This window comes from Pristis pectinata, chromosome 27 (assembly GCF_009764475.1).
Source record: "Pristis pectinata isolate sPriPec2 chromosome 27, sPriPec2.1.pri, whole genome shotgun sequence".
Classification (NCBI taxonomy): domain Eukaryota; kingdom Metazoa; phylum Chordata; class Chondrichthyes; order Rhinopristiformes; family Pristidae; genus Pristis; species Pristis pectinata.
The window spans coordinates 1,933,943-1,958,772 of record NC_067431.1 but is presented as its reverse complement, the minus strand read 5'-3'; the positions used below and the strand labels follow the sequence as shown (position 1 = coordinate 1,958,772).

The window sequence follows — 24,830 nt, the reverse complement described above, 5'->3', positions numbered from 1 at the left end:
AGAACCGAAGGCAGTACTCAAGCTGTGGCTTAACAAGCACTGGATCCAGTTCCCTGCAGTTCTTGTTGACTTGGCAATTGACAGGTTGTCTGTGAGACACCGTCTACGAAGAGCTCTCTTTGTGGGGTCCTTGAGGGCTTGGACATTGATTTTCTTGCAGCAATGTTTCTGTTGAAGCTGGTGTTTTGGTGCCAGTTGGATGGAGACAACAAAGAGAATAAGGCAGTAATCAGTCCAATAATCTGCCACAGCACAAGTGATACTGACATCCCTACAGTTTCTCACTCAATGATACAATTCAATAGGTACCTGGACAGAGGACGTTGCTGAGGGATCTTCTGCCCGTCTCTCAGAGGACACCCTTGAATTCACCTTGCCTATCCCCTCCACATAGGCCCCACATTTTCTCATCCTGGCAGTGAAGTCACTCAGGAAGATCCGTGCATCTCCCTCTTGGGTGTGGGTCAGGATTATTTTAAAAAGGTAGAAGTCCTCCTTGGCCTCTCCTTCAAGCTTCCAGGATTGGGGCTTGTGCACCATGTTCTGTATAAGAGCAAGCTGTAGGATCACGAAACAATCACTGACTGATTGAGTCACTGAGACACTGATGATGTGGAGCCCACTACATCAAGTTTGCCTTTTAGGAGGAGCCTTATTTCTTTCACTGACCATCACCTGCCCATCATGTTTCACTCAGGACAATGACATCAATGACACCGAGTCTCCCCTGTTTGAGTATTCCACCAACAGATCCCCTCCCATTGGGCCCACATTTCCTGACCACGTTCCAGCCCCTGGATCTCAGCTACACATCTGCCCCGCTCCAGGCACACTCCTGTCCACATTCCCAGCTACATAGCTGGTCCCACTCCCTGCCTCGTTCCACTAGCAGAAGTACAGGAGTGTTGTGGCCAGCCAAGTGACCGTGGCTAGCTAACAGCATACAGATAATTCTTGGCTCCTCTATTAAGAAGCACCAAGGCGAGTTTGATAATAATGACCAAGAGATCCAGGAGCTAATTAAATGCAAATGCAAGGTGCTCCTAGATTGGAAACTACCCCGAGCCTCAAGGGGTAAAGAAACAGTTCTGAAGGTTAAATTCCAGCAGGAAACCCGTGACTTAAGAACACTGACTGATAAGAGTGCAGGGGGCCCAGAAACTCACTGACTGACATGACAAGTGGCCCTCCTCAGTGCTGTCAAAACGATCCATGACCCCAAGACCCTACCACACTAAGAACCAAGGTAGGCAGTGAACTTAGCAAGAGAGAGGTGGACCGCTCTGTTGGATGATTCTTTGAATGTGACTCTTTACTTGACATGAGCACCTTTATCTCCATGATACAGCAGCTTATTCAGCCCAGCCTTGCAGCCATTGCTGACTGACAAACACTTAAAGAGGGCACACGTCCACTGAGGCCTCAGGAACAGACTTGGCAGTGGGAAACTTCAGTCACAGATACACAGACTCATTATTCACAACTGGGAAGTGAACTAGATGCCTGGAGACTTCAGAGATACTATACTCACCTTCAAGAAAGGAGACAAATATGACTGTGGTACCTACAGAGGAGTCTCCCTGCTGCTGCCACAGGGAAAGTCATTGCCAGGATCATAGAATCATACTGCACAGAAAGAGGCCCTTCTGGCCCATCTCCTCCATGCCGACCATGATGCCTATCCAGACTAATCTCATTTGCCTGCATTAGGCCCACATTCCTCTAACCTTCCCCTATCCCTGACCAAATGCATTTTAAATGCTGTATTGTATCTGCCTCCATCATCTCCTCTGACAGCTTGTTCCAGTTAACTGCCACTGTGGAAAAACTTACCCGAGATCAGATTGTGTTTTTTCTGAGGTAACTAATAAAATTGATGAACATGTGGTGGATATGGTTTGCATGGACTTTAGCAAGGCTTTTGACAATGTCCCTGCCCTGGGAAATAGACTCTATCTATTTTTTCTATGCTCATTTTATAAACCTATATAAAGTCACTCCTCAGCTTCCTAGGCTCCAGTGAGAACAAACTCGGCTTATCCAATCTTGCCTTATAACTATAGCCTTCTACTGCAGGCAACATCCTCGTGAATTTCTGTACTCTCTTTACTTCTTGCTATTTCTACCATATCCTTCCTGTAGTGTGGCAACCAGAACTGTACACAAAACAGTGGCTTCCCAGGTTACAAATAACCTGGCTCACAGAAATCTGACTCTATGCAAATTATCCCATACAATTTTAAAGAATTTTTCAAGCTAGTAATAAAAATAATGTTTCATAGTATTCATTAATGACTGGATATGGTATATTTTCCTTATTCATGCTCCTCTTTGCTTTCCTAATTTTCTTTTAATTAACCTCCTACACGTTCTATACTCCAGTCAGACTTCCCTCATTCTCAGTTTTTTATACCTTTATGCCATGTTTCCTTTTTTCCCTTTATCCAACCCTCGATATCTCTTGACATCCAGGATTCTTTGGACTTGTTTTCAGCCTCACAGGATCACATTGTCCTTGAACACCCCCTATTTCACTTTAAATGATTCGAACTTCTCAGATGTAGACTTATAGGACAGTAGCTGCTCCCAATCTACTTATGCCAGGTCCTGCCTTATGACATTGACATTGTCTTCCCCCATTTTGGGACCTTAATTTCCAGTTCATCCACATCTTTTTCCTCAATTACCTTGAAACTTAGAGTTATGATAGCTGTCTCTGAAACACTCTCCTACTGATACTTCAACCACATGCTCAGCTACATTCTCTTTAAGGAGCAGTACTGCCCCTTCACAAGTAGCACTGTCTATGTACTGGTTCAGAAGGCTGTTTTGGGCATACTTTAAAAATTCCACTCACTTTTAAGCTTTTCACACTATGGCATTCCAATTAACATTGGGGAAGTTGAAATCCCCCTACTACCATAACCTTATTGCTCTTACACTTCTGTGTCTGCCTACATTTCTGCTCCTTTATCTCCTGCTGACTGTTGGGAATCTGTAGTCTGATCCCAACAGAGTGACTGTCCCTTTTTATTTCTTAGTTCTATGCATATGGTTTCTGTGGAAGAACCCGCTAGGACATTCTCCCTCATTACTACACTGATGGTCCACTGAATCAGTATTGCAGTGCCTCTCCTCCATTACAGGGAGCTTTGCTGTTGCTGCTTGAGAGGGTTTAAAATAGTATGGCAGGGGTTGGGAAGCAGAGCAGTAGGTCAGCAGGGGGAGACATTGAGTCTAATAGGAAAATCAGGCAGGACCATGTTAATAAACACAGCGGGACTGATTGTCTGAAGTGTATTTATGTTAATGCAAGGAGTATAATGGGTAAGGCAGATGAGTTCAGAGCTTGGATTAGTACATGGAACTACGATGTACCATTACAGAAAATTGATTGCAAGAGGGACAGGACTGGCAGCATTTAGATGTTTTGGATGTGATCGAGAGGGATATAAAACAGGTGGAGGAGTTGCATTACTGATCAGGAAGAATATCTTGGACAGATCATTTGGGTAGAACTCAGGAATAAGAACGGTGCAATCACTATGATGGGGTTATACAAAAGGCAGCAGGGTCTAGAGGAACAGATGTGCAGGCAGATCATGGAAAGATGCAAGAACAACAGGGTAGTTGTGGGTGATTTTAACTTCCCCAATATTGACTGGGACTTCCATAGTGCCAGGGGCTTAGATGGGGCAGAATTTGTTTGGGGCATTGAGCAGGGTTTCTTGACACAGTATGCGGAGTCCAACAAGGCTGTATGAGACCTTGTACTGGGGAATGAGTCTGGCCAGATGATCAAAGTTTCAGTGGGAGAGCATTTTGGGAACAGTGATCATAATTCCATAACTTTTAAGATAGTTATGTACAAGGATAAGACTCATTAAGGGAAATTGTTAAATTGAGGAAAGGCTAATTACAACAGTGTTAGATGAGAGCTAGGGAGAGTAGATTGAGAGCAGTTGCTTGGAGCCAAATCCAATATGACATGTGGGAGTCCTCTAAATGCCATTTAGAGTTCAGAACCAGCATGTTCCTGTGAAGCTGGAAGATAAGGATGGCAATGTTTGGGAACCTTGGATGACAGGAGATATGGTAAGTTTAAACAAAAAGAAATAAAAATATAAGATTTAGGAAGATGAAATCGGACAAGGCCTTAGAGGAATATAAAAGCTGCAGAGAACTCAAACAAGGAATTAGGAGGGCTAAAATGAGCCATGAAGTGTCCCTGGCAAATAGGGTTATGGAGAATCCCAAGGCATTTTATATGTAGATTAAAAGTATAATCAAAGACCCCACCCACCCGGGACATTCTCTCTTCTCTCCTCTTCCATCGGGTAGAAGATACAGAAGCTTGAGGGCACATACCACCAGACTTAAGGACAGCTTCTACCCCACTATAAGACTATTGAATGGTTCCCTTATACAATGAGATGGACTATGCCCTCACGATCTACCTTGTTGTGACCTTGCACCTTATTACACTGCACTTTCTCTGTAGCTGTGACATTTTACTCTGTACTGTTATTGTTTTTACCTGTTCTACATCAATGCACTCTGCACTAACTCAATGCAACTGCACTGTGTAATGAATTGACCTGCAACGATCAGTTTATAAGACAGGCTTGTCACTGTACCTCGGTACAAGTGACAATAATAAACCAATAAACCAAAAAGTAAGAGGGTAGCTAGGGAAAGGGTAGGTCCTCTCAAGGAAAAAGGAGAGAATCTATCCCCGGAACCAGAGGAAGAGGTCCTAAATGAGTACTTTGCATCAGTATTCACCAAGGAGCAGAACGTGGATAATGGTGAGGTCAGGGAGGAGTATATTGATATTCTAGCGCACATCAATACTAAGGAAGAGATGGTGTTAGGTCTTTGGATACACATGAAGGTGGATAAATCCCCAGGGCCTGATGAAATCCATGCCAGGATACCAAGGGAGGCAAGGGAGGAAAGGGAGGAGACTGCCTGAGTCTTGACCAAGATCGTTGTATCCTCTTTTGCCATAGGCGAGGTCCTGGAAGCCTGGATTTTATTCCTCTGTTTGACCAGGGCAACAAGGACAAACCAGGAAATTATAGGCCGGTGGGCCTTGCATCAGCAGGAGGGAAATTATTGGAGAAGATTCTAGGGACAAGATTTATTCACATTTGGAAAAGGAAGGATGTATTAGGGAAAGTCAGCATGGCTTTACGTGTGAGAGTTCCTGTCCTGGAAGTACTGCACCCACATCAAGGCTTGTTACAGGCTGGCTTTAAAAAGGTCTCCTTAAGGCAGTCTGGGAATTCTGTGCTCTCTGTAGCTTTCACACTGACTGCACAACAGTTAATAGATCAATAATTAAAATGTAACTATTATTGTTTTTGGATATCAGAAATTTGCTTGCAAATTTGAACTTCAATTTCCCAAATACATAACTGATCCTTTTATTTATTTTCTAGCTTAACCCAAATAGACCCATTCTACTTTATACATTTTTTAATGCCCCATTTTGTCTCCAGAAAGGTTAAGCTGCTATTCCTGCCAACTTTTAATACCTAATCAACGGGAAACAAAGAGCAAGTCTTTTTCAGTGCAGGGGGAATGATAACCAATGGGGTGTTGCAGGGATCTGTCTCCAGTAATTCACAATACACATCAATAATTTGGATGAGGGAACTAAATGTAACCTGTCCAAGCTTGCAGATGACACAAAAGTTGGAGAGGAAGACAACCTGTGAGGAATATGCTAAGCGGCTCCAACATGATATAAACAATTTGAAAGAATGGGCAATTGAACTAAAATGTGGTTAAATATAAGATGATATAACAAATATAACTTTGGTTCTAAACAATATAAAGACATATTATTAAATGAATGGTGATAGACTGGGAAAGGGAGGAGGTGCAATGAGGTCTGGGTGTCCTTGCACAACAGTCGCTGAAAGCAAACATTCTGGTCCAGCAAGCAGTAAGGAAAGGAAAGGAAATGATATGTTGGCTTTCATTCCAAGAGTCTTGGAGAAAGGATGTGCTGTTCCAGCTGTACTGGTTCTTGGTGAGAATCCCCCCCTCCCCACCCCCCTTGGAATTTTGTACGCAATTTTGATCTCGTTATCTGAGAAAGGATGTTCTTGCCATGGAGGGAATTTGTCCAAGGTTTCCTAGAATGTTTCCTTGAATGGCAGGACGAAACTATATTCATTACAGTTCAGAAGAATGAGAGGGGATCTCAAGGAAACCTAGAAAATTCTAACAGAACTAGACAGACTTACACAAGGACGTTCCTAATGGCTAGAGAATCCAAAACCAGGGCTTACTGCCTCAGGATATAGGTGACACCATTTAGAAATGAGATCAGGAGAAAGTTCTTCACCCAAGGGTTGGTGAACCCATATTCTCTACACAGAAGGCCGTATCTGTAAATATATTCAAGGAAGAGGTGGACATATTTCTTAATGTAAAAGGGATCAAGGGGAGTGGCGAGAAGGTGGGTATGGGATACTGAAATGGATGATAAGCCAGGATCACATTGAAGGGTGGAGAAAGGCTGAATGGATTACTCCTAATCCCATTTTCAATGTTTCTTTCGAACCTTCACATCTTTCAGGCTTGTCTGTTATGAATCAGTATAGTGTACATCGTTTAGAGCAAACAGATTCTTTTTTTGTCTACTTTCCAACTTTTATTTGCTTTGTCTTCCAAATTCTCTCATTAATTTTCAGTCTTCCAGTTTCAGATCTAATTTTCTCCCATCTGATCTTTGCTTAGCTCCTGTCAAACAAACATGAAGAGAAGTGAGGATGTACATTTGATAGGCAGAATGGGAAAACAGTGAGGATCTAGTCAAGGTTTGGGCTGTGATTAGTGCTGCTGCCTCACGGGTGCTGCCTGTGGGGTGTTAATGCATTGAATCGGAGGTGGAAACATGAAGGAAAATTGATTACAGGGAAATAATGAGGGAATGGGACTGATGGGATTGCTTGAAAAGCCTACAGAGAGTTGATGGGTTGAATGTCCTCCTATGTCATAAGAGGAAAATGAGAAATAGTTCAGAGAGATCACCATATGCTGGTGTATGAGTTACAAAGCAAGCAAGCAAGCAGCAAAAGCAAACAATTAGGAAGGCAAGTGTGGTATGTGGACCTGGACTACAAATGGATTGCAGTAGAAAGGAAAGTCTTGCTAAGATTGTACAAAGTTGATGCATCATTTGGAGGATTATGCAGTTTTACTATCCTTTCCTGAAGTGTGTGTGTGTATATATAGCATCATAGAGTAATACAGCATGGAAACAGGCCTTTTGGCCCAACTTATCAATACCAACTAAGGCACCCACCAAGCTAGTCCCATTTGCCTATGTTTGGCCCATATCCCTCTAACCCCCTCCTATCCATGTACTTATCCAAATGTCTTTAAATGTTGCTGTTGCACCTGCCTCAGCCAATTTCCTCTGGCAGCTCATTCCATGTACACACCACCCTCTGCATGAAGCTGCCGCCCCTCCGGTCCCTTTTAAATCTTTCACCTCTCACCTTAAACCTATGCCTTCTAGTTTTTAGTTCCCCTTCCCTGAGAAAAAGACTACGTGTAATCACCCTATCTATACCCCTCATGATTTTATACACATCTATCAAGGAGTACAATCCTAGCCTGCCCAACCTCTCCCTATAACTCAGGCCCTCGAGTCATGGCAGCATCCTCGTAAATCTTCTCTGCACTCTTTCCAGTTTAATAACAGGGTGACTAAAGCTGTACACAATACTCCAAGTACAGTCTCACCAAAGTCTCGTACAACTGCAACATAACACCCAAACTGCTTTACTCAATGCCCTGGCTGATGAAGGCCAGTGTGCCAAACGCCTTTTTCACCACCGTTTACCTGTGACGCCGCTTTCAACAAACTATGTACTTGTACTATGTATTAGGTCTCTCTGTTCCACAACACTCCCAGGGCCTTATCATACAAGTCCTACCCTGCTTTGACTTCCCAGAACGCAACACTTCACACATACCTGAATTGAAAGCCATTCACCATTCCTCAGCCCACTTATCTAGTTGATCAAAATCCCACTGCAGTTTCCAATAACCTTCTTCATCGTCTACGATACCACCTACATTAGTATCATCCGCAAACTTCCCAATCATGCTTTGTACATTCACATCCAAATTATTTATACAAATAACGAACAAAGGTCCCAGCACTGACCCGTGGCAAGCCCTTAGTCACAGGCCTCCAGTCCGAGATACGACCTTTCACCATCACTCTCTGCTTCCTATCATCGAGTCAATTATGAATCCAATTAGTTATCTCTCCCTGAATCCCATGCGATCTAACCTTCCAGACTAGCCTGCCATGCAGGACCTTGTCAAAGGCTTTGCTAAACTCCATATAGACAACATCAATTACCGTACCCTCATCTATCCTCTTGGTCCTCTTTGAAACACTCAAATTTGTCAGACATAATTTCCCACGCACAAAGCCATGCTGACTATCCCTAATTAGATCTTGCCTATCCAAATGTTGATAGATCCTGTCCCTCAGAATGCCTTCCAGTAACTGTTGTCAGACTCACCAGCCTGTCATTCCCTGGCTTGTCTTTGCTGCACTTCTTAAATAACTGCACAACATTAGCCACTCTCCAGTCTTCCAGAACTTCACTTGTGGCTAAAGATGCAGCAAATATCGCTGCAAAGGCCTCTGAAATTTCTTCCCCAGCTTCCCACAAGGTCTGAGGATGCACTCGGTCAGGTCCTGGGGATTTATCCATCTTAAAATGCCCCCAAAGCCACCAATAGCTCCTCCACAGTAATTCGTATGTGATCCAAGACATCACAACTCATTTCCCTGATTTCTTGTGCATCCATCTTTTTATCCACAGTAAAAACTGATGAGAAATATTCATTAAAAATCTCAACCATCTCCAGTGGTTCCACACATAGGTGGCCATGCTGATCTTTAAGGGGACCTATTCTCTTCCTCGCCATTCTTTTACTCCTAATATACCTATAGAATCTCTTGGGATTTTTCTTAATCTTGCCTGCCAGATCCATTTCATATTCTCTCTTTCTGCCCTCCTGATTTCCCTCAAGTGTATTCCTACACTTCTTATAGTCATTGATATCATTACATTTTCTCAGAACCAGAGGACTGTTCCTTGAGGAGAGCATGAGCAACATAAGCCTACAAAGGAAGAGAGAGAAATGAGAGGTGATATCATTGAGACATAGCAGATTCTCAGAGGGACTGTCATGGTAGATGCTGCAATACACTTTCCTCCAAATGGGGGGCTAGACTCCAGCTACTTAAGACTCGATTGAGGAAGATTTTTTTTCATATAAAAGTGTTGCAAATCTTTAATTTTTTATCTCAAGGCTGTGGATACTTGGGTGTCGTAAACCAAGTCAACACCAAACTTTTGGACATGAAGAAATCGGAAGATTAAGGATATCAGGTGAAAGTGTGGCCTTCAGGCGCAACAGTAGCCATGATCCAACTGAATGGTGGAACTGGTTTGAGCAGCAGTAAGGCTTGCTTCTATTTTTACACTGGACAAAGTGCAATAAAATACTTGAAAGCAAAATTATATTCATTGAGATTAAAGAGATGGTGGAAGCATGGAAATAATATTTACTAAGGAACATAAAGCAGACTCAAGCTGAGAATAATTCTATATTTTTCAGATAAAGAAAAGCATATGCTGGTGTTACTTATCAGCTTCTATTAGAACTACTGGTTCTTTTCACAAGCATTTATGGCTTAGATTTCAGTTAACATGGCATAATTGCCAAATCTGGACACAACACAAAACCCAAGAAGGAGGCCAAAGATTTAAGGAAATGAGCAGGCAGGTGGAAGGTAATGTACAGAACTGTGGAGATTAAGGAGATGACCAAAAAGGTCAAGCGTTATTAATATGACACCAAAATCCTGAGTGTGTCAGATTAATGAATTTTCCAGATAATTGAATGATATTCCGATTAATACTTCAACACACTTATAATTAATCTTTAAGATATTGCACAGTCTACGCAATGTGTTCAAGGGAACATGGGAACCGGGACCCCTGGAGTGTTCAAGGGAACACGGCAACCAGGGCCCCTGGAGTGTTCAAACTGAAGTCATCTTCAGAACGTAAAAAATGGAAGAGATCTGAAAGGTGCCGAAGACAATGGAAAGCTAGAGTATGGTATAGGGCAAAAGAACTACGAGGAACCTGATTTTCTGCCCACCTATCATCTACCTAAGACGAAGTACTATATTTATAATTATATTCAGAGGTTTCTTGGAGCACAACTATTTTCTTCAGGGAAATTTAATCTTAAATTTAGAGCCACCATGAAAGTAATCTGCTCTTCAATTTGGGAAGTGAATGGGTTACTCAAGTCAGAAGAAAGCAGCAGAAACAGTTTGGTTTCTTTTCCTTTCTTACTGTTTGCTTTAATACAGACCACCAGCAGCTCCTTTTGCAGATGGAGGAGAATTCCAAGAAATTCTACAAGTATATTAAGAGGAAAACGGCAACAAGGGAGAGAGCAGGTCCCCTTAAGGATCAATGTAGTTGTCGATGTGTTGAACCACAGGAGATGGGCGAGATGTTAAATGAATATTTCTCACCTGTATTTACCATGGAATAGGTCGTGGAAGCTCAGGAATTAAGGGAAATGAATAGTTTGTGTTGGAACATACCTATATTACAAAAGAGGCGGCGCTGGCAACCTTAAGACGCATTAAAGTGGATAAATCACTGGGACCTAATCAAGTGTATCCTAGGACAGCGTGGGAAGCAAGGGAAGAAATTGCGGAGGCCCTGGCAGAGATATTTGCATCTTTAGCCACAGGTGAGGTATCGGAAGACCGAAGGATGTCTAATGTTGAGCCTTTATTCAAGAAGCAAGGGAACTATTGGCCAGTGAGCCTAACATTAGTGGTGGGAAAGTTACTGGAGGGAATCCGAAGGGACAGGATTTACCGGCATTTGGAAAGCCAAGGATTGATTCAGAATAGTCAGCAGGGCTTTGTGCATGGGAAATCGCGACTCACAAATTTGATTACGAGTTTTCTGAAGAGGTGACTTAGAGGATTGATGAGGGGGGGCAGGGGGAGACATTGTCTACATGAACTTTAGTAAGCCTTTGACAATTTCCACATGGTAAGCCAGTCTAGAAGGTTCGATCATATGGGTGAGCTAGCCAATTGGATACAACATTGGCTTAGTGAAAGGAATCAAAGGGTATTAGTGGAGGGTTGTTTCTTAGATTGAAAGCCTGTAACCAGTGGTGTGTTGCAGGGATTGACACTAGGTCCTCTGTTGTTTGTAATCTATATTAGTGATTTGGATGACAAGTTGTTAATATGGTTAGTAAGTTTGAGGATGACACAGGAATTGGTGTAGTGGACAGTGAAGAAGGTTTCCTAAGATTATAGCAGGATCGAGATGAACCAGGGTAGTGAGCCAAGGAATGGCAGATGGAATTTAACTTGGACAAGTGCGAGGTGTTGCATTTTGGTCAATTAAACCAGGGTAGGACAAACACAGTAAATGGTAGGGACCTGGAGAATGTTGTAGAACAGGGAGACCGAGAGGTACAGGTACATAGTTGTCTGAAAGTGGTGACACAAGTAGACAGGGTGGTGAAGGCGGCATTTGGCATGCTTGCCTTCATCAGTCAGAGCACTGAGTACAGAAGCTGGGATGTCATGTTACAACTATGCAAGTCATTGGTGAGACCACACTTGGGAGCACTGTGTGCAGTTCTGGTCGCCCAGCTATAGAAAGGATGTCATTAAGCTGGAAAGGGTGCAGAAAAGATTCACAAAGGTTTTACCAGGACTGGAGGGCTTGAGTTACAAGGAGAGGCTGGATGGGCTGGGACTGTTTTCCCTGGAGCAGTGGAGGTTGAGGAGTGGCCTTATAAAAGGTATGTAAAATCATGAGTGGATGGTCACAGTCTTTTTCCCGGTCTGAAACTAGGGAGCATAGATTTAAGGGGAGAGGGCAAAGATTTAAAAAGGATCTGAGGGGCACCATTTTCACGCAGAGAGTGATTGGTATAGGGAATGAGCTGCCAGAAGTTATAGAGGCGGATACAATTACAACGTTTAAAAGACACTTGGACAGGTACATGGCTAGAAAAGGCATATACAGGGTTATGGACTAAACACAGGCAAATGGGATCAGCTAAGATAGACATCTTGGTCAGCATGGACAAGTTAGGCCGAGGAGTCTGTTTCTGTGCTGTATGACTCTGACTAAGATTTATTATTTGGTTTCCCACCATGTAAAATACCAGGGTTAGTAGTTGCAAACTGTGCCAGAGAACCCTGTTCCTTCCCAGAGTCTTACTCAGTTCACTGCCCTCAAAAATCTCAGCCTAGCCTGGATCATAATCAAAGACCCCACTCACCCAGGTCATTCTCTCTTCTCTCCTCTCCCATCAGGCAGCAGATACCCGAGGGCACTGGGCACACCAGGCCTGAGGGCACACACCACCAGGCTCAAGGACAGCTTCTATCCCACTGTGATAAGACTATTGATGAGATGGTGAGATGGACCTCATGATCTACCTTGTTGTGACCTTGCACCTTATTGTCTACCTGCACTGCACTCTCTCTGTAGCTGTGACACTTTACTCTGTACTGTTATCATTTTTGCCTGTACTACCTCAACGCACTCTGTACTAACTATGTAATGAATTGATCTGTACAAACGGTACGCAAGACAAGTTTTTCACCATACCTCAGTACAACTGACAATAATAGACCAATACCAATCATTGGTAGTGGACAGAGCCTGCTGATGTGAAGACCAGAAGTCCCACACTTCTGCCAGCACTACATGGGCTGGCATACTGAAGGTTGACAGTTTCATGATCGACACAGGCCTCCAGGAGCCACCTGCCATCCTACACAAAACTACCAGCAATAACTTCTGACAGCACGTTAGACAATCTAGCCCACGGTGGACTTCAAGATAGAAACAGTACCCAAGCAAATGATTGCTTCAGTCAGAAGTGAGCCAATGGTTTAAAAATGTTGTCCTTTCCATGCCTGGCACCGGTCAGCTTTGTTCTAAATTTTGTTGTTGTTGTTCCTCAAGATGAAACTTACCCTATTGTTGTAAAAGGGATTCACAATATTTGTGAGAAAATCACAAGCTTACATTCTTTCTTGTTGTTTTTAACATTAGATATCACCCATATGACATCTCTTCAATCAGCTGAAGGCACATTCCAAGATCTAAATGCATTTGTTTCTTATCTGAAAAAAAGGATGAACTGACAAGTATTGATTAAAAACAGCAAACAAACAACCTGAAATTGAAAAATGAAGACAGGCCTCAAAAGTGGTTGATTTCTTTATCCTGAAGAATTCTCTACACATTGCGGAAGAATAGCCAACCATCGCATCAGCATGCTAAGTTTCCACTCCCTTACAATAAAGCAAGAAGTTCAGCTCCAAGAGGACTAGACTGGAAATATCTGTGAACTACAACATAAAAATTCCTATCAACTTATTCCCACTATATCACAAGACAAGGGAGCAGAAGTAGGCCATTCGGCCCATCGAGTCTGCTCCAAGGAAAAGGGAAAAAAGAAAAAGAAATGAGAAATTTGGGGGGGGGGGGGGGGCGCAAAAAAAAACACTATTCTAACCCCAATTTCCGGCCTTATTCCCATATTCCTTGATACCCCGACTATTTAGATATCTATCTATCTCTTCCTTAAACGCCTCCAATGGTCTGGCCTCCACTGCTGTACGTGGCAAGGAATTCCACAAATTCACCACCCTCTGGCTAAAGAAATTTCTCATCTCTGTTTTAAACCTGTACCCTCTAATCCTAAGATTGTGCCCTCTGGTCCTGGACTCACCCACCAAGGAAAACAGCCTAGCCACATCTACTCTGTCCAGTCCTTTCAACATTTTAAATGTCTCTCTGAGGTCCCCTCTCATTCGTCTGTACTCCAGTGAGTACAGTCCAAAAGCCGACAGTTGAGGAGAGATTGAGTCGCCTGGACTTGTACTCACTGGAATTCAGAAGAATGAGAGGGGAATCTAATAGAAACAAAGAAAATTGTGAAAGGGATGGACAAAGATAAGACAGGAAGGTTGTTTCCACTGGTAGGCAAGAACTAGAACTAGGGGACACAGCCTCAAGAATCTGGGGGGAATAGGTTTAGGACGGAGATGAGGGAGAAACTGCTTTTCCCAGAGGGCAGTGAATCTGTGGAATTCTCCGCCCAGGGAAGCAGTGGAGGCTACCTCATTAGATATATTTAAGACAGAGTTAGAGTTAGATTTTTGCATAGCAGGGGAATTAAGGGTTATAGGGAAAAGGCAGGGTAGGTGGATCAGAGTCCACAGCCAGATCTGAGTCCACTGCCAGATCAGCCATGATCTTACTGAATGGCGAGAGCAGGCTCACGGGCTAGATGGCCCCTCCTGCTCTATCAACAGTGAATTTAGTTTAGATGATCAGCCATATATACTTGTGGTTGGGTGAGTAGAGATTGGGGGTGGGGCGAGTTTATAGGTCAGAATTAGTCCTCCAGCATTTAAATCCATCCCAGCTCTCTCAAACTCCAGCATCAATTTTGCCAATTTTCTATCAGGTTTGCAAGAAAGGTTTTGATTTTGTTTTAGTTTTAACCAATAAAACTGAAAGACTCTCCCCGCTGACTTAAGTAGAAAAAACATTTTTCCCCCCAACCAACAATACTCTGTGCTGATAATAAAATGCACCTTACAGAATTAACATTTGTTTTCAGAACAGAGTTGATCAGTCTGAGGCCTCATCACCTGGCAGATATTTGGCAAGTAGTATCTGATACTCAACCCGAGCAACTAACAGCCTCGGTAGAGAAAACCAATGAGACATTGTGATTGATGGGGTCACTTCTATACAAAACCACATCTCTTGCCAGATTAGCTTCAACTGCTGTGCATGTTTGAATAAAGCACCACCAAGTGATGAAATGCACTACCTTCTCAGAAGCACAGTTAAGATCCACCTGTATCATCTCTATAAAGTGACAGAAATCCAAAGTGTCACCACTAAAGTCAGGCCAAGCAGATTTCAAGTAGTACGGCTTCACCATGTAGGTGGCATGATCCATGTGCAAGCATATAACATCATGACATGATCAGCTGCTATTTCAATTTAATCGCACATATAGACAACAACTGAGACCAAATGCTTTTCTAATTTATTGACTCCAATTTTTTTTAACAGAACTTAACCAATCTCACCAAACACCAGCAAAAAATCAAAATGCACCCCCAAACTGAACCAAAAGTAGAAACAAAAAAATTCAAGCTCTGATCAGTCATACCCAATTCATTGTTCATTTACTATTACAGTAACATGACTCAGTCATATTACCACTGTTCTCACTGGGCAGAACTTGGGGCAAGTCACTTATTGCTTCGTTTCCTTTCTTGTTTTATTGATGATTTTTGAATACTTAACTTTAAATATTATGGATAAAATATAGTAAAATAGATGTATTGTATTACATGCCTATTTGAGATCACTAGCATGTAACTACACAGAATTATATGGAATTTACAAGAAAGAAACAGACTACTTGGCCCAACTAGACCATTTCAGCATTTGCTTCACTTGAGCCTTGTCCTTCCTCATTTGCTCTTCAGGTTTCCCTTTTGATGCATGTGCATTTCAACTATCCCCCACATTAACAAGTTCCACATTCTCACCACTCTCCAGGGAAAGAAATTTCCTCTTTCATTGCTTATTGATGAATGATGACTTCCTGTTTTCCTCAACCCCAAAAACTGAACGCACTGTTCTCTGGCCAAGGAGATCACTAGGGCCTAATAGAGGTCTTTGTATCCTCTTTATCCACGGTAAGACGACTTGAGAATGGCCAATGTTAATCTTTGTTAAGAAGGGCAACGGGAATAATCCAGGAAATTATAGGCTAGTGAGCCTTGCATCTGTGGTAGGAAATTATTGAAGAAGATTCTTATGGATTTACTTGTATTTAGAAAAGCATGGGCTTATTCAGTAAAGTCAGCGTGGGTTTGTGCAGGGAGGTCCTGGTCACACAAATTTGAGAGAGTGGTTTTTTGAGGAAGTGACGAAGATAATTGATGAGGGTAAGTCAGTGGATGTTGTCTACATGGATTTTAGTAAAGCATTTAACAAGGTCCCTCATGGTTGGCTGGCCCAGAAGATTAAGTCACATGGTTTCCACAGCCAGTTGGTAAGCTGGGTACAAAACTGGCCTTGGTCATAGATGGGCAGACAGTAGTGGTGGAAGGGCATTTTTCTGACTGGAGGTCTGTGACCAGTGGTGTTTCGAACAATCAGTGCTGGTACCTCTGCAGTTTGTAACATATATTAATTGTCTGGATGAAAATGTAGATTGTCTGATTAGTAAGTTTGCAAATGACATGAGAATTGGTGGAGCTGTGGACAGTGAGGAAGGTCGTCAAAGGATACAGCAGGATATAGACCAGTTACAGACATGGGCAGAGAAATGGCAGATTGTGTTTAATCCAGACAAGTGAGAGGTGATGCATTCTGGGAGGTCAAATGTAAGAGGAGAGTATACTGTAAACGTCAGGACCCTTTTGATGTACAGAGAGATCTTGGGGTGCAAGTCCAGAGCTCCCTAAAAGTGGTGACACAAGTGGATAGGGTGGTGAAGAAGGTATATGGCAGGCTTGCCTTCATCGGCTGGAGCACTGAGTATAAAAATTTGCAAGTTATGTTGCAGCTGTATAAAACTTTGGTTAGGCCACATTTGGCATGTTGTGTGCAGTTCTGGATGCCATACTATTAGAAAGGATGTGGAGGCTTTGGAGAGGGTGCAGAAAAGGTTCACCAGGTGTCTATTAACTACGTTGACAAAACTTGGATTGTTTTCTCTGGAGCATCAGAGGCTGAGGGGTGACCTGATAGAAATATACAAGATTATGAGAGGCACAGATGGACTAGATAAACAGCGCCTTTTTCCCAGGGTGGAAATGTCAAATTGACGGGGTAAGTTTAAAGACAATGTATAAGACAAGTTTTTTTTTGTTTGCATAGAGAGAGACAAGTGCCTGGAGTGTGCTGCCAGGGGACATGGAAGAAGTAGGCAAGATTGGATTCACCTTCCTCTTGCTTTCAAGTTGTGCCCTTTTGTTTTTGATACACCTACCATGGGAAAAAGACTATCTAAGCCTCTTGTAACCTTGTATACCTCTATCAGGTCACCCCCTTGGTCTCCTTCGCTCCAGGGTAGGTGGGCCCGGCCTGTCCAGTCTCTCCCCATGGCTGAGGTCCTCCAGTCCAGGCACTCACTCTGGTGCAGCCACGTCCTTCCTGTGGTGTGGTGAGCATAACTGCACACAATGCATCGTAATAAGAAAGATTTGGCCCTGGGTTTTAACATATTAAGTGGAGCTAGCAGAAGAAGCTATTTCTGCTGGACATCTGGGACAGGGATCTAAAATTGAAGCCCAGGTTTGAGGAGTAAAGTTTGGAAACACTACCACATGCAAAGGGTGAGAAAAATTTGGAACTTCCTTTCACAAACAGGAGATGATGCACTGTGAATTTTTACATTTTAAGTCTCGGATTAAGCATTCTACGTCAACCGAGGGGATTCAGGAATATGGGGAAACCATAGAGAGGAATTGTAAAAATAAAACGTATATGTCACCTACAGCGTTACCGTGCTTTCCAAAGCATGGCACAAAGTGGAGAAATTGCTCCAACAATATCGTTGCACTGATTCTGCTTTGGAGCAACCATTCTGAGGTGGGTTAACCAGCCTACTGCTCTCAAGATGTTATCATCAAATCCATAGAGGACATGGTGGTGTATGCCTCAGTCACATCCTGTAGACCTTGGTGCTACTTGGGTGTCCACACTGAGTACAATAATCTCTCTGGATCTGGTCAAGGGGCATCCACTTTATGAGCAGTGGGTTAAATCCCAGGAGCTTCACCACTGGGCGATGCAGTGGTGCAGCTACCAGAGTCACTGCCTCAATGTTCCGGTGACCCAGGTTAGATCCTGACCTCAGGCAATGTCTGTGTGGAGTTTGCACCTTCTCCCTGTGACTGCATGGGTTTTCCTGACATACTCCGGTTTCCTCCCACATCCCAAGGAAATGCAAGTTGGTAGATTAAATGGCAATTTCTCCACTTTGTGCCATGCTTTGGAAAGCATGGTAACATTGTAGGTGATATGAGGACATTTTATTTTTACAGCCCCTCTCTAGTTTCCCCACATTCCTGAATCCCTCAAATTGGTACATTAAATGGAATTGTCCCTAGTGAGTGTGTGGGTGGTAGAATCTAGGGGAGGTTGTTGGGAATGTGGGGAGAGTAGAAAATTGGTTGAGTGTAAATGGATGTTTGATGGTTGGCATGAACTCAGTGGGCTGAAGGGTCTGCTTCTGTGTTGTTTGAATCCATGAGCCTGGAACATTGGATCAGAAATTAGGCATATTCTGGACGACGGCTGCACCTCAGGATTTTCTCTGGCTCACTCTCGTATCCCGCAGGGTGTCAGGAAGAGAGCCTGGCTCCCTGATCCGAACCAGTCTAAACTAGGCCAGAAGTCTTATGGGATGCTATGGGAAAGCTTATGGGATGTTAGCTTTCATAAATTGAGGGATCGAGTTTAAGAGCCGCGAGGTAATGATGCAGCTTTACAAAACTCTGGTTAGACCACACTTGGAGTACTGTGTCCAATTCTGGTCGCCTCATTATAGGAAGGATGTGGAGGCATTGGAAAGGATGCAGAGGAGATTCTGGGTTAGAGAGTATGGATTATGAAGAGAGACTAAGGAGCTAGGGCTTTACTCATTGGAAAGGAGGAGGATGAGGGGAGACGTGATAGAGGTATACAAAATATTAAGAGGAACAGATAGAGTGGACAGCCAGCGCCTCTTTCCCAGGGCACCAATGCTCAATACAAGAGGGCATGGCTTTAAGGTAATGGATGGGAAGTTCAAGGGAGATATCAGAGGGAGGTTTTTCACCCAGAGTGGTTGCTATCTGGACCGTGCTGCCAGAGGTGGTGGTGGGGGCAGATACAATCACAACAGTTAATCTATACAGGCACTTGAATAGCCAAGGCATCAAAGACTGCCGACCTAATGCAGACAAATGGGATTCATATAGATAGTTACGATGGTAAGCATGAACACAGTGAGCTGAAGGGCCCGTTTCTGTGCTGCATTGACTCTGTGACATCTGTCCCACTTCAGCATCACTTGCAAATTTAGGACCCCATTTATAATTCCCAAATCAAGTTGGAATTGAATGTTAATTTCCACATGGAAACAAGGCACCATTCTCAATGCAAATTTCACAAACAGCACTAAGGTGACCACAAACATTGTTTTACCCCAAACAAAAAGGCATGGAGCAATTTCTAAATCAGCTATTTTTATGCCTTGTCTTATTGCATTCAGATGTTGACTAACCTGCCAAGTATTTAGCATTTTCTGTTTCGTTTGAGAGTTCTAAGATACAAATGCAAGAAATAAAAAGAGAAAATGACGAATATTTGGCAGGTCAGTCAATGTCTGAATGCGAGAGGTGAAGGCAAGTTAATGGCAAAGATGGTAAAAATCCTTTTGTAAAGTTTTGGACGATTGAATCTAAAGTGCAGCAGGGCCCAAATGAGACAGCCCTGCAATATTGTGAACAAGGCCGCCTCCCCACCCAAGGAAAGATATACTTGCATTAGAGTTCACCAAGTTGATTCCTGGGATGGGGAAAGGATTGTCCTTGCAGGAGACAATAAGCAGACAGGGCCTATACTCTCTAGACTTTAGAAGAATGAAAAGTGATCTCCTTGAAACATACAAAATTCTTATAGGGCTTGAAAGATAAATGCAGGAATTATATTTCTCCTCCCTACAGTGTCTAGAACCAAGGGTTCAGGATATCAGAAGGAAAGATCAGCCATTCAGGAATGAGCTTAAAAGAAATTTCTTCATGGCTATGGGAACTGGCACAGAAGAGGAGTTGAGGCTAGCAGAGATCAGCCATGATCACATTGAATAGGAGGGCAGGCTTGAGGGGCCCAGTGGCCTACTCTTGCTCCTATTATGTTGACATGGTAGTAAATTTTTGGAAATGGGATGTTGTGGCTGAGTCAGTGAGGATATTCAAGTTAAAGATCAAAAAATTCTTGGATATTAAGAGAATGAGATGGCTGATACCCAATTCTATTTTTTTTATTATTATATTCATTGGAACTTGGTAGCATATTTCATTCTTTCAGTCCTTTCCCTGTCAATGCCATCTCTGGCACTGTCCATCTTATGTATCAGTAAATCAATTTAACACACAATATGAATTTAAGAGATTTTCATTTGTATTTAAAAAATAATGAATGTGTGTGTTTTTTTTTTGCTTCCTGTGAAAACAAGCAATTAAAAGGTGTGGTAGTGTGTACATTTATAATGTCCATGCAAGTTTAACTGACATCACTGGCAAGGCGTGAATTTTACACACCAGTGAAAAGTGGTTTAATAACAAACGATTTGACATTCTGGATTCAACAGTTCTCTAAGAGATGTCAGGTGTGATTCAAGCTATCAGATGCCGAGGATCTGGATGGCTTTAAATGCACAGCAATAAATGAAAGAGTTTCAACTTGTCCACTGGAACACTCTGCAAGGAATTATTACCATAGTACTGATAGTCTCTTCCCAATCAAGACGATCACGAGGAGGGAGGGTTAGCAGCTCTGGAAAGTAATCATCCTCCTCCAGCAGTGGTGAAGCCCTCTTTAACCTGCAACTAAATAAAAATTGTAAAATCAGCAACAAATAAACTCATAGCAGTTCTGACCAATAAGTTTAGAATTGACATCAGGAAGTTCTCAATGCAAAACAATGACTCTGAACAAAAAGTGTTTTTTTAAAAGAAACAAATGGATACAGTAAAGGGAGTATCAGGTCCTTTGGATTGGAAGAATTAGAACTGGCCCAAATGCAATCTGATAAGAGCAACAATTCCACATAATTCCACCAGCATAATCATGAGGAAGATCAAATGAAACAGTCTCTAACTACACATCTGAATATACAAGTCTACATGAGTCTACAGTACAGGCATAGACTAACCTCTGCAATAAGACCTACTACAAATCTTATATAACTGAAACTTAGTGACCAAGGTTAAATTTTTACATTACTGAAAACTGGTAATGGCTTAGATAGATATAAAGATCCAGTGGTACATACCAATGAAGCCCTACTATCATTACTTTTTCAGTCATACTTATTGTATAACCTTGATGTTCACTTAAAAACAACCATAATTATCTGGAAAGCAATAGTCATTATATTTGCACAATATTCAAGGCTCAAGCCAAGAACATAATGGAATATTCATTTGCCTGGATCACTGCACTGCAACAATACTGAAAAAATTTACAATGTTCAAAATAAAGCATAGACCACACTTAGAGTATTGTGTTCAGTTCTGGTCGCTTCATTATAGGAAGGATGTGGAAGCTTTAGAGAGGGTGCAGAGGAGATTTACCAGGATGCTGCCTGAATTGGACAGCATGTCTTATGAGGATAGGTTGAGCGAGCTAGGGCTTTTCTCTTTGGAGTGAAGGCTTCAGTTGGTGCCCCTGCCTTTGGATAGGGATTTCCATCCCCTTCGATAAAGGTGGAATGTTGCAACCAGAAGTTGTCATCGTGGAAACACTTCCAAGATCCACATAATCTTCAGTTGAGAACACAGTTGTTTCATTATAACACTGGACTTTCCCAACATAAAACTATCACGGGGACACCAGGGGAACCATTGGTTCAGTGCTTCAAAGTGGCGGCTCTCCTCATCCTCCCAAGGCATCAGCAGATACAGGCCTCACCAGCATCTTGTACAACTATACCATGACCTCCTAACTTCTATACTCAACGTCCTGACTTACGAAGGCATGCCTTCTTCACCACCCTGTGGTTCCACTTTCAGGGAACCATGTACCTGAACTTCAAGGTCCCCCTGTTCTACAATATTCCCCAGGGCCCTGCTGTTCACTCTGCAAGTCCTACCTTGATTTGACTTTCCAAAATGCAACAACTCGCACTTATCTGAATTAAATTCCATTTGCCATTCCTCAGCCCACTTACTCAGCTGATTAAGATCCCCCTGTAATCTTTGATAACATTTTTCACTGTCTACTATACCACCTATTTTAGTGTAATCTGCAAACTTACAAACCGTACCTTATACATTCTTATCCAAATCGTTGATATAGATGACAAACAACGGATCCAGCACCAACCCTCAAGGCACACCAGTAGCCACAAGTCTGAGAAACAACATTCCATTATCACCCACTGTTTCCTATCATCAAGCCAATTATGCAACTAATTAGCGAGCTCTCCCCAGATTGCATGCCGTTAGGCTGCAAGGTTCCAAGATGGAAAATGAGGTGCTATTCCTCCAGTCGCGCTTGGAATTCTCCTGGCAGTGGAGGTGGACAAGGACTGTCATATCAATGATAGTGTGGGAGGGGGAGTTGAAGTGACTGGCAACGGGAAGTCCTTTACGCTAACAGGAACATGTAGACCTTGAGCTCTCACTATCTCACATTTAAAAGCCTCCCACTTGCCTGCAAACAACCTACTGCAACCAATCTTTGCAAGTACCTGTCTCATACTGTCAAAATTTTCCTTGCCCCAATTTAGAACTTGAACCTGTGGACCAGTTAAAATTCCCTGCTATGATAACCCTGTTAACCTTGCAAATCTCCACAATCTCCCCACATATTTATTCTTCTAATTCCCATTGATTATTTGGAGGTCTACAGTACAACCCCAACAAGGTGATTATCCCCTTATTTCTCAGCTCCACCAATAAAGCCTCACTGGATGATCCTTCAGTAATTTCATCTCTGACTACTGCCATGACATTCCCTTTAATCAAAAATGCAACTCCCCCTCCTCTATCCCACCGAAGGTACCTGTACCCCAGTACATTAAGCTGCTAGTCCTGTCCCTCCCTTAGCCATGTTTCTGTAATGGCTAATAATATCCCAATCCCACATAGCTATCTATGCCCCGAGTTCATCTGCCTTACCTGTCAGACCTCTTGCACTGAAATAAATGCAATTTAATCCAAAAGACTCTCCTCGCTCCCTGCCATTCCCCTGCCTACCTCATCAGTGACAGCAGGGTGAATAGACTTTCCAGCCTCTTAGTTGCCTCCCTGCTGCTTAGGATCCCAACCCCCTGCCAATCTGGTTAAAAACTGAGATAATACATAACCCAGGCTCCATTCTCTCAAATTTAGAAGACTGATTTGACTGAGGTTTTGACTGCAGTTTTGATTGGGGTTAAAAAGACGTGTCTGATTATTGAAAGTTCTTTTCACATTGCACATAAAGCATGTGTGATCAAATACAGTATTCAGCAGCACCGCATTTACTTATACATACTGTACTGTTTCACCCTTTAAAAATGTGAAACTTGTTTAACAACAACAAACTTACAAGTCTAATCTGTTTGCTTCAATCTTCAAACTGCAAATGTTGATTCTGGGAATCCAATTGATGCTGTTGTAGCATCCAGCTCAATTCTCATTGTATGTACCACTTCCTGACTCCCCTCATTAATATTCTGTGTCAACCTTTCAACAATTTCAGGATCCCCTATCTTCCTCACTACCCTCTTGCACTGAGATCCAAAGGTCCACAAACTTTTCCAGACCTCATCTACTCTTATGAGATAATTCTTGGAACATACATCTCCACAATCTCCAAGGTGCCATTTATGCATCCCTGACCTGCCTGCTTATGCCAACACAGAACCCTTATGATGTGATCTGAACCTCTTTTCTTAATAACATGTTGTGTTGTTTTCTTTCCTTTAACTGTCCCTTCAGATTTGCTTGAACCAGACTCAGTGTCCCAAGTCTTCTGTGCATTAGCATTTCTGCAGGAATGGATCCTGTCATGGAGTGTGCCAAATGATCTACAGCTTGTTAGAAAATTTGCCAGTCAGTACTTCATTATAAGATTTGATCTGCTTGCCCCAGCTTTGTTCTTTCATGCTCCCTTCATGATACATTCTGATTTCTCAGCTTCTCTATTCAAGGCTGGATATTAAGGAGGTGTGAAGCAATATTCCAACTGAAACGATGGACCATTATTAGATAATTTGCTCAGGAAGACCACATATCGCTCAAGTCAATCCAAGTTCTTAGTCATAGATCATAGACTCAGAGCACAGAAAGGCACCCTTCAATTCACCAATTCCATGCTATCTATCAAGTATCTATTTACACTAATCTCACTTACCAGTACATACGTAGCTTTCTCTGCCTTGGCAATTCATGTGCTTGTCTCAACATTTCTTCCTCAGATCCTCTCTAAATCCTAAACCTATGTACCTCTGCTTTGGGAAAAGCTTCTTACTATCCCTCTCATAATTTTTATACCTCAGTCTACTCCACTTCAAGGAAAACAAATCCAGCCTATCCAACTCCTCATAACTGAAATGCTCCATTTGTGGCAATGCCCTGTCGAAACTCCTCTGCACCATCTCCAGTACCACCACATCCTTCTCAATGTGTGGTGACCAGAACTGTACACAAGACTTCAGCTGTGGCGTAACCAAATATTTTATAAACTTCCATCATAACCTCCCTGCTCTTATATTCAATGCCCTCGCTAATGATGGCAGGTACCCCATTTGCCTTCTTCACCATCTATCTACCTGTGCTGCAACCTTCAACAGTCCCCCCGTTCAAGGCTCCCTACGGCCCTACCCTTATTAGTCTTCCTAAAGTGCACAACTTTGCACTCATCAGGATTCAATTCCACCTCCAACTGCTCTGTACATTTTATCAACTCATC

At 42.6% G+C, this 24,830-nt stretch overlaps 1 protein-coding gene across 5 annotated transcripts in view; it reads right to left on the bottom strand.

Moving 5' to 3' along the window:
* arhgap32b (Rho GTPase activating protein 32b) overlaps positions 1 to 24,830 on the bottom strand; it is a 389,535-nt gene that overhangs the window by 218,090 nt on the left and 146,615 nt on the right. For all 5 annotated transcript variants that reach the window (XM_052039785.1, XM_052039788.1, XM_052039787.1 and 2 more), the window contains exon 3: positions 20,647 to 20,758. In XM_052039785.1, the coding sequence (XP_051895745.1) occupies positions 20,647 to 20,758 (112 nt within the window). The remainder of the gene's footprint in view (positions 1 to 20,646; positions 20,759 to 24,830) is intronic.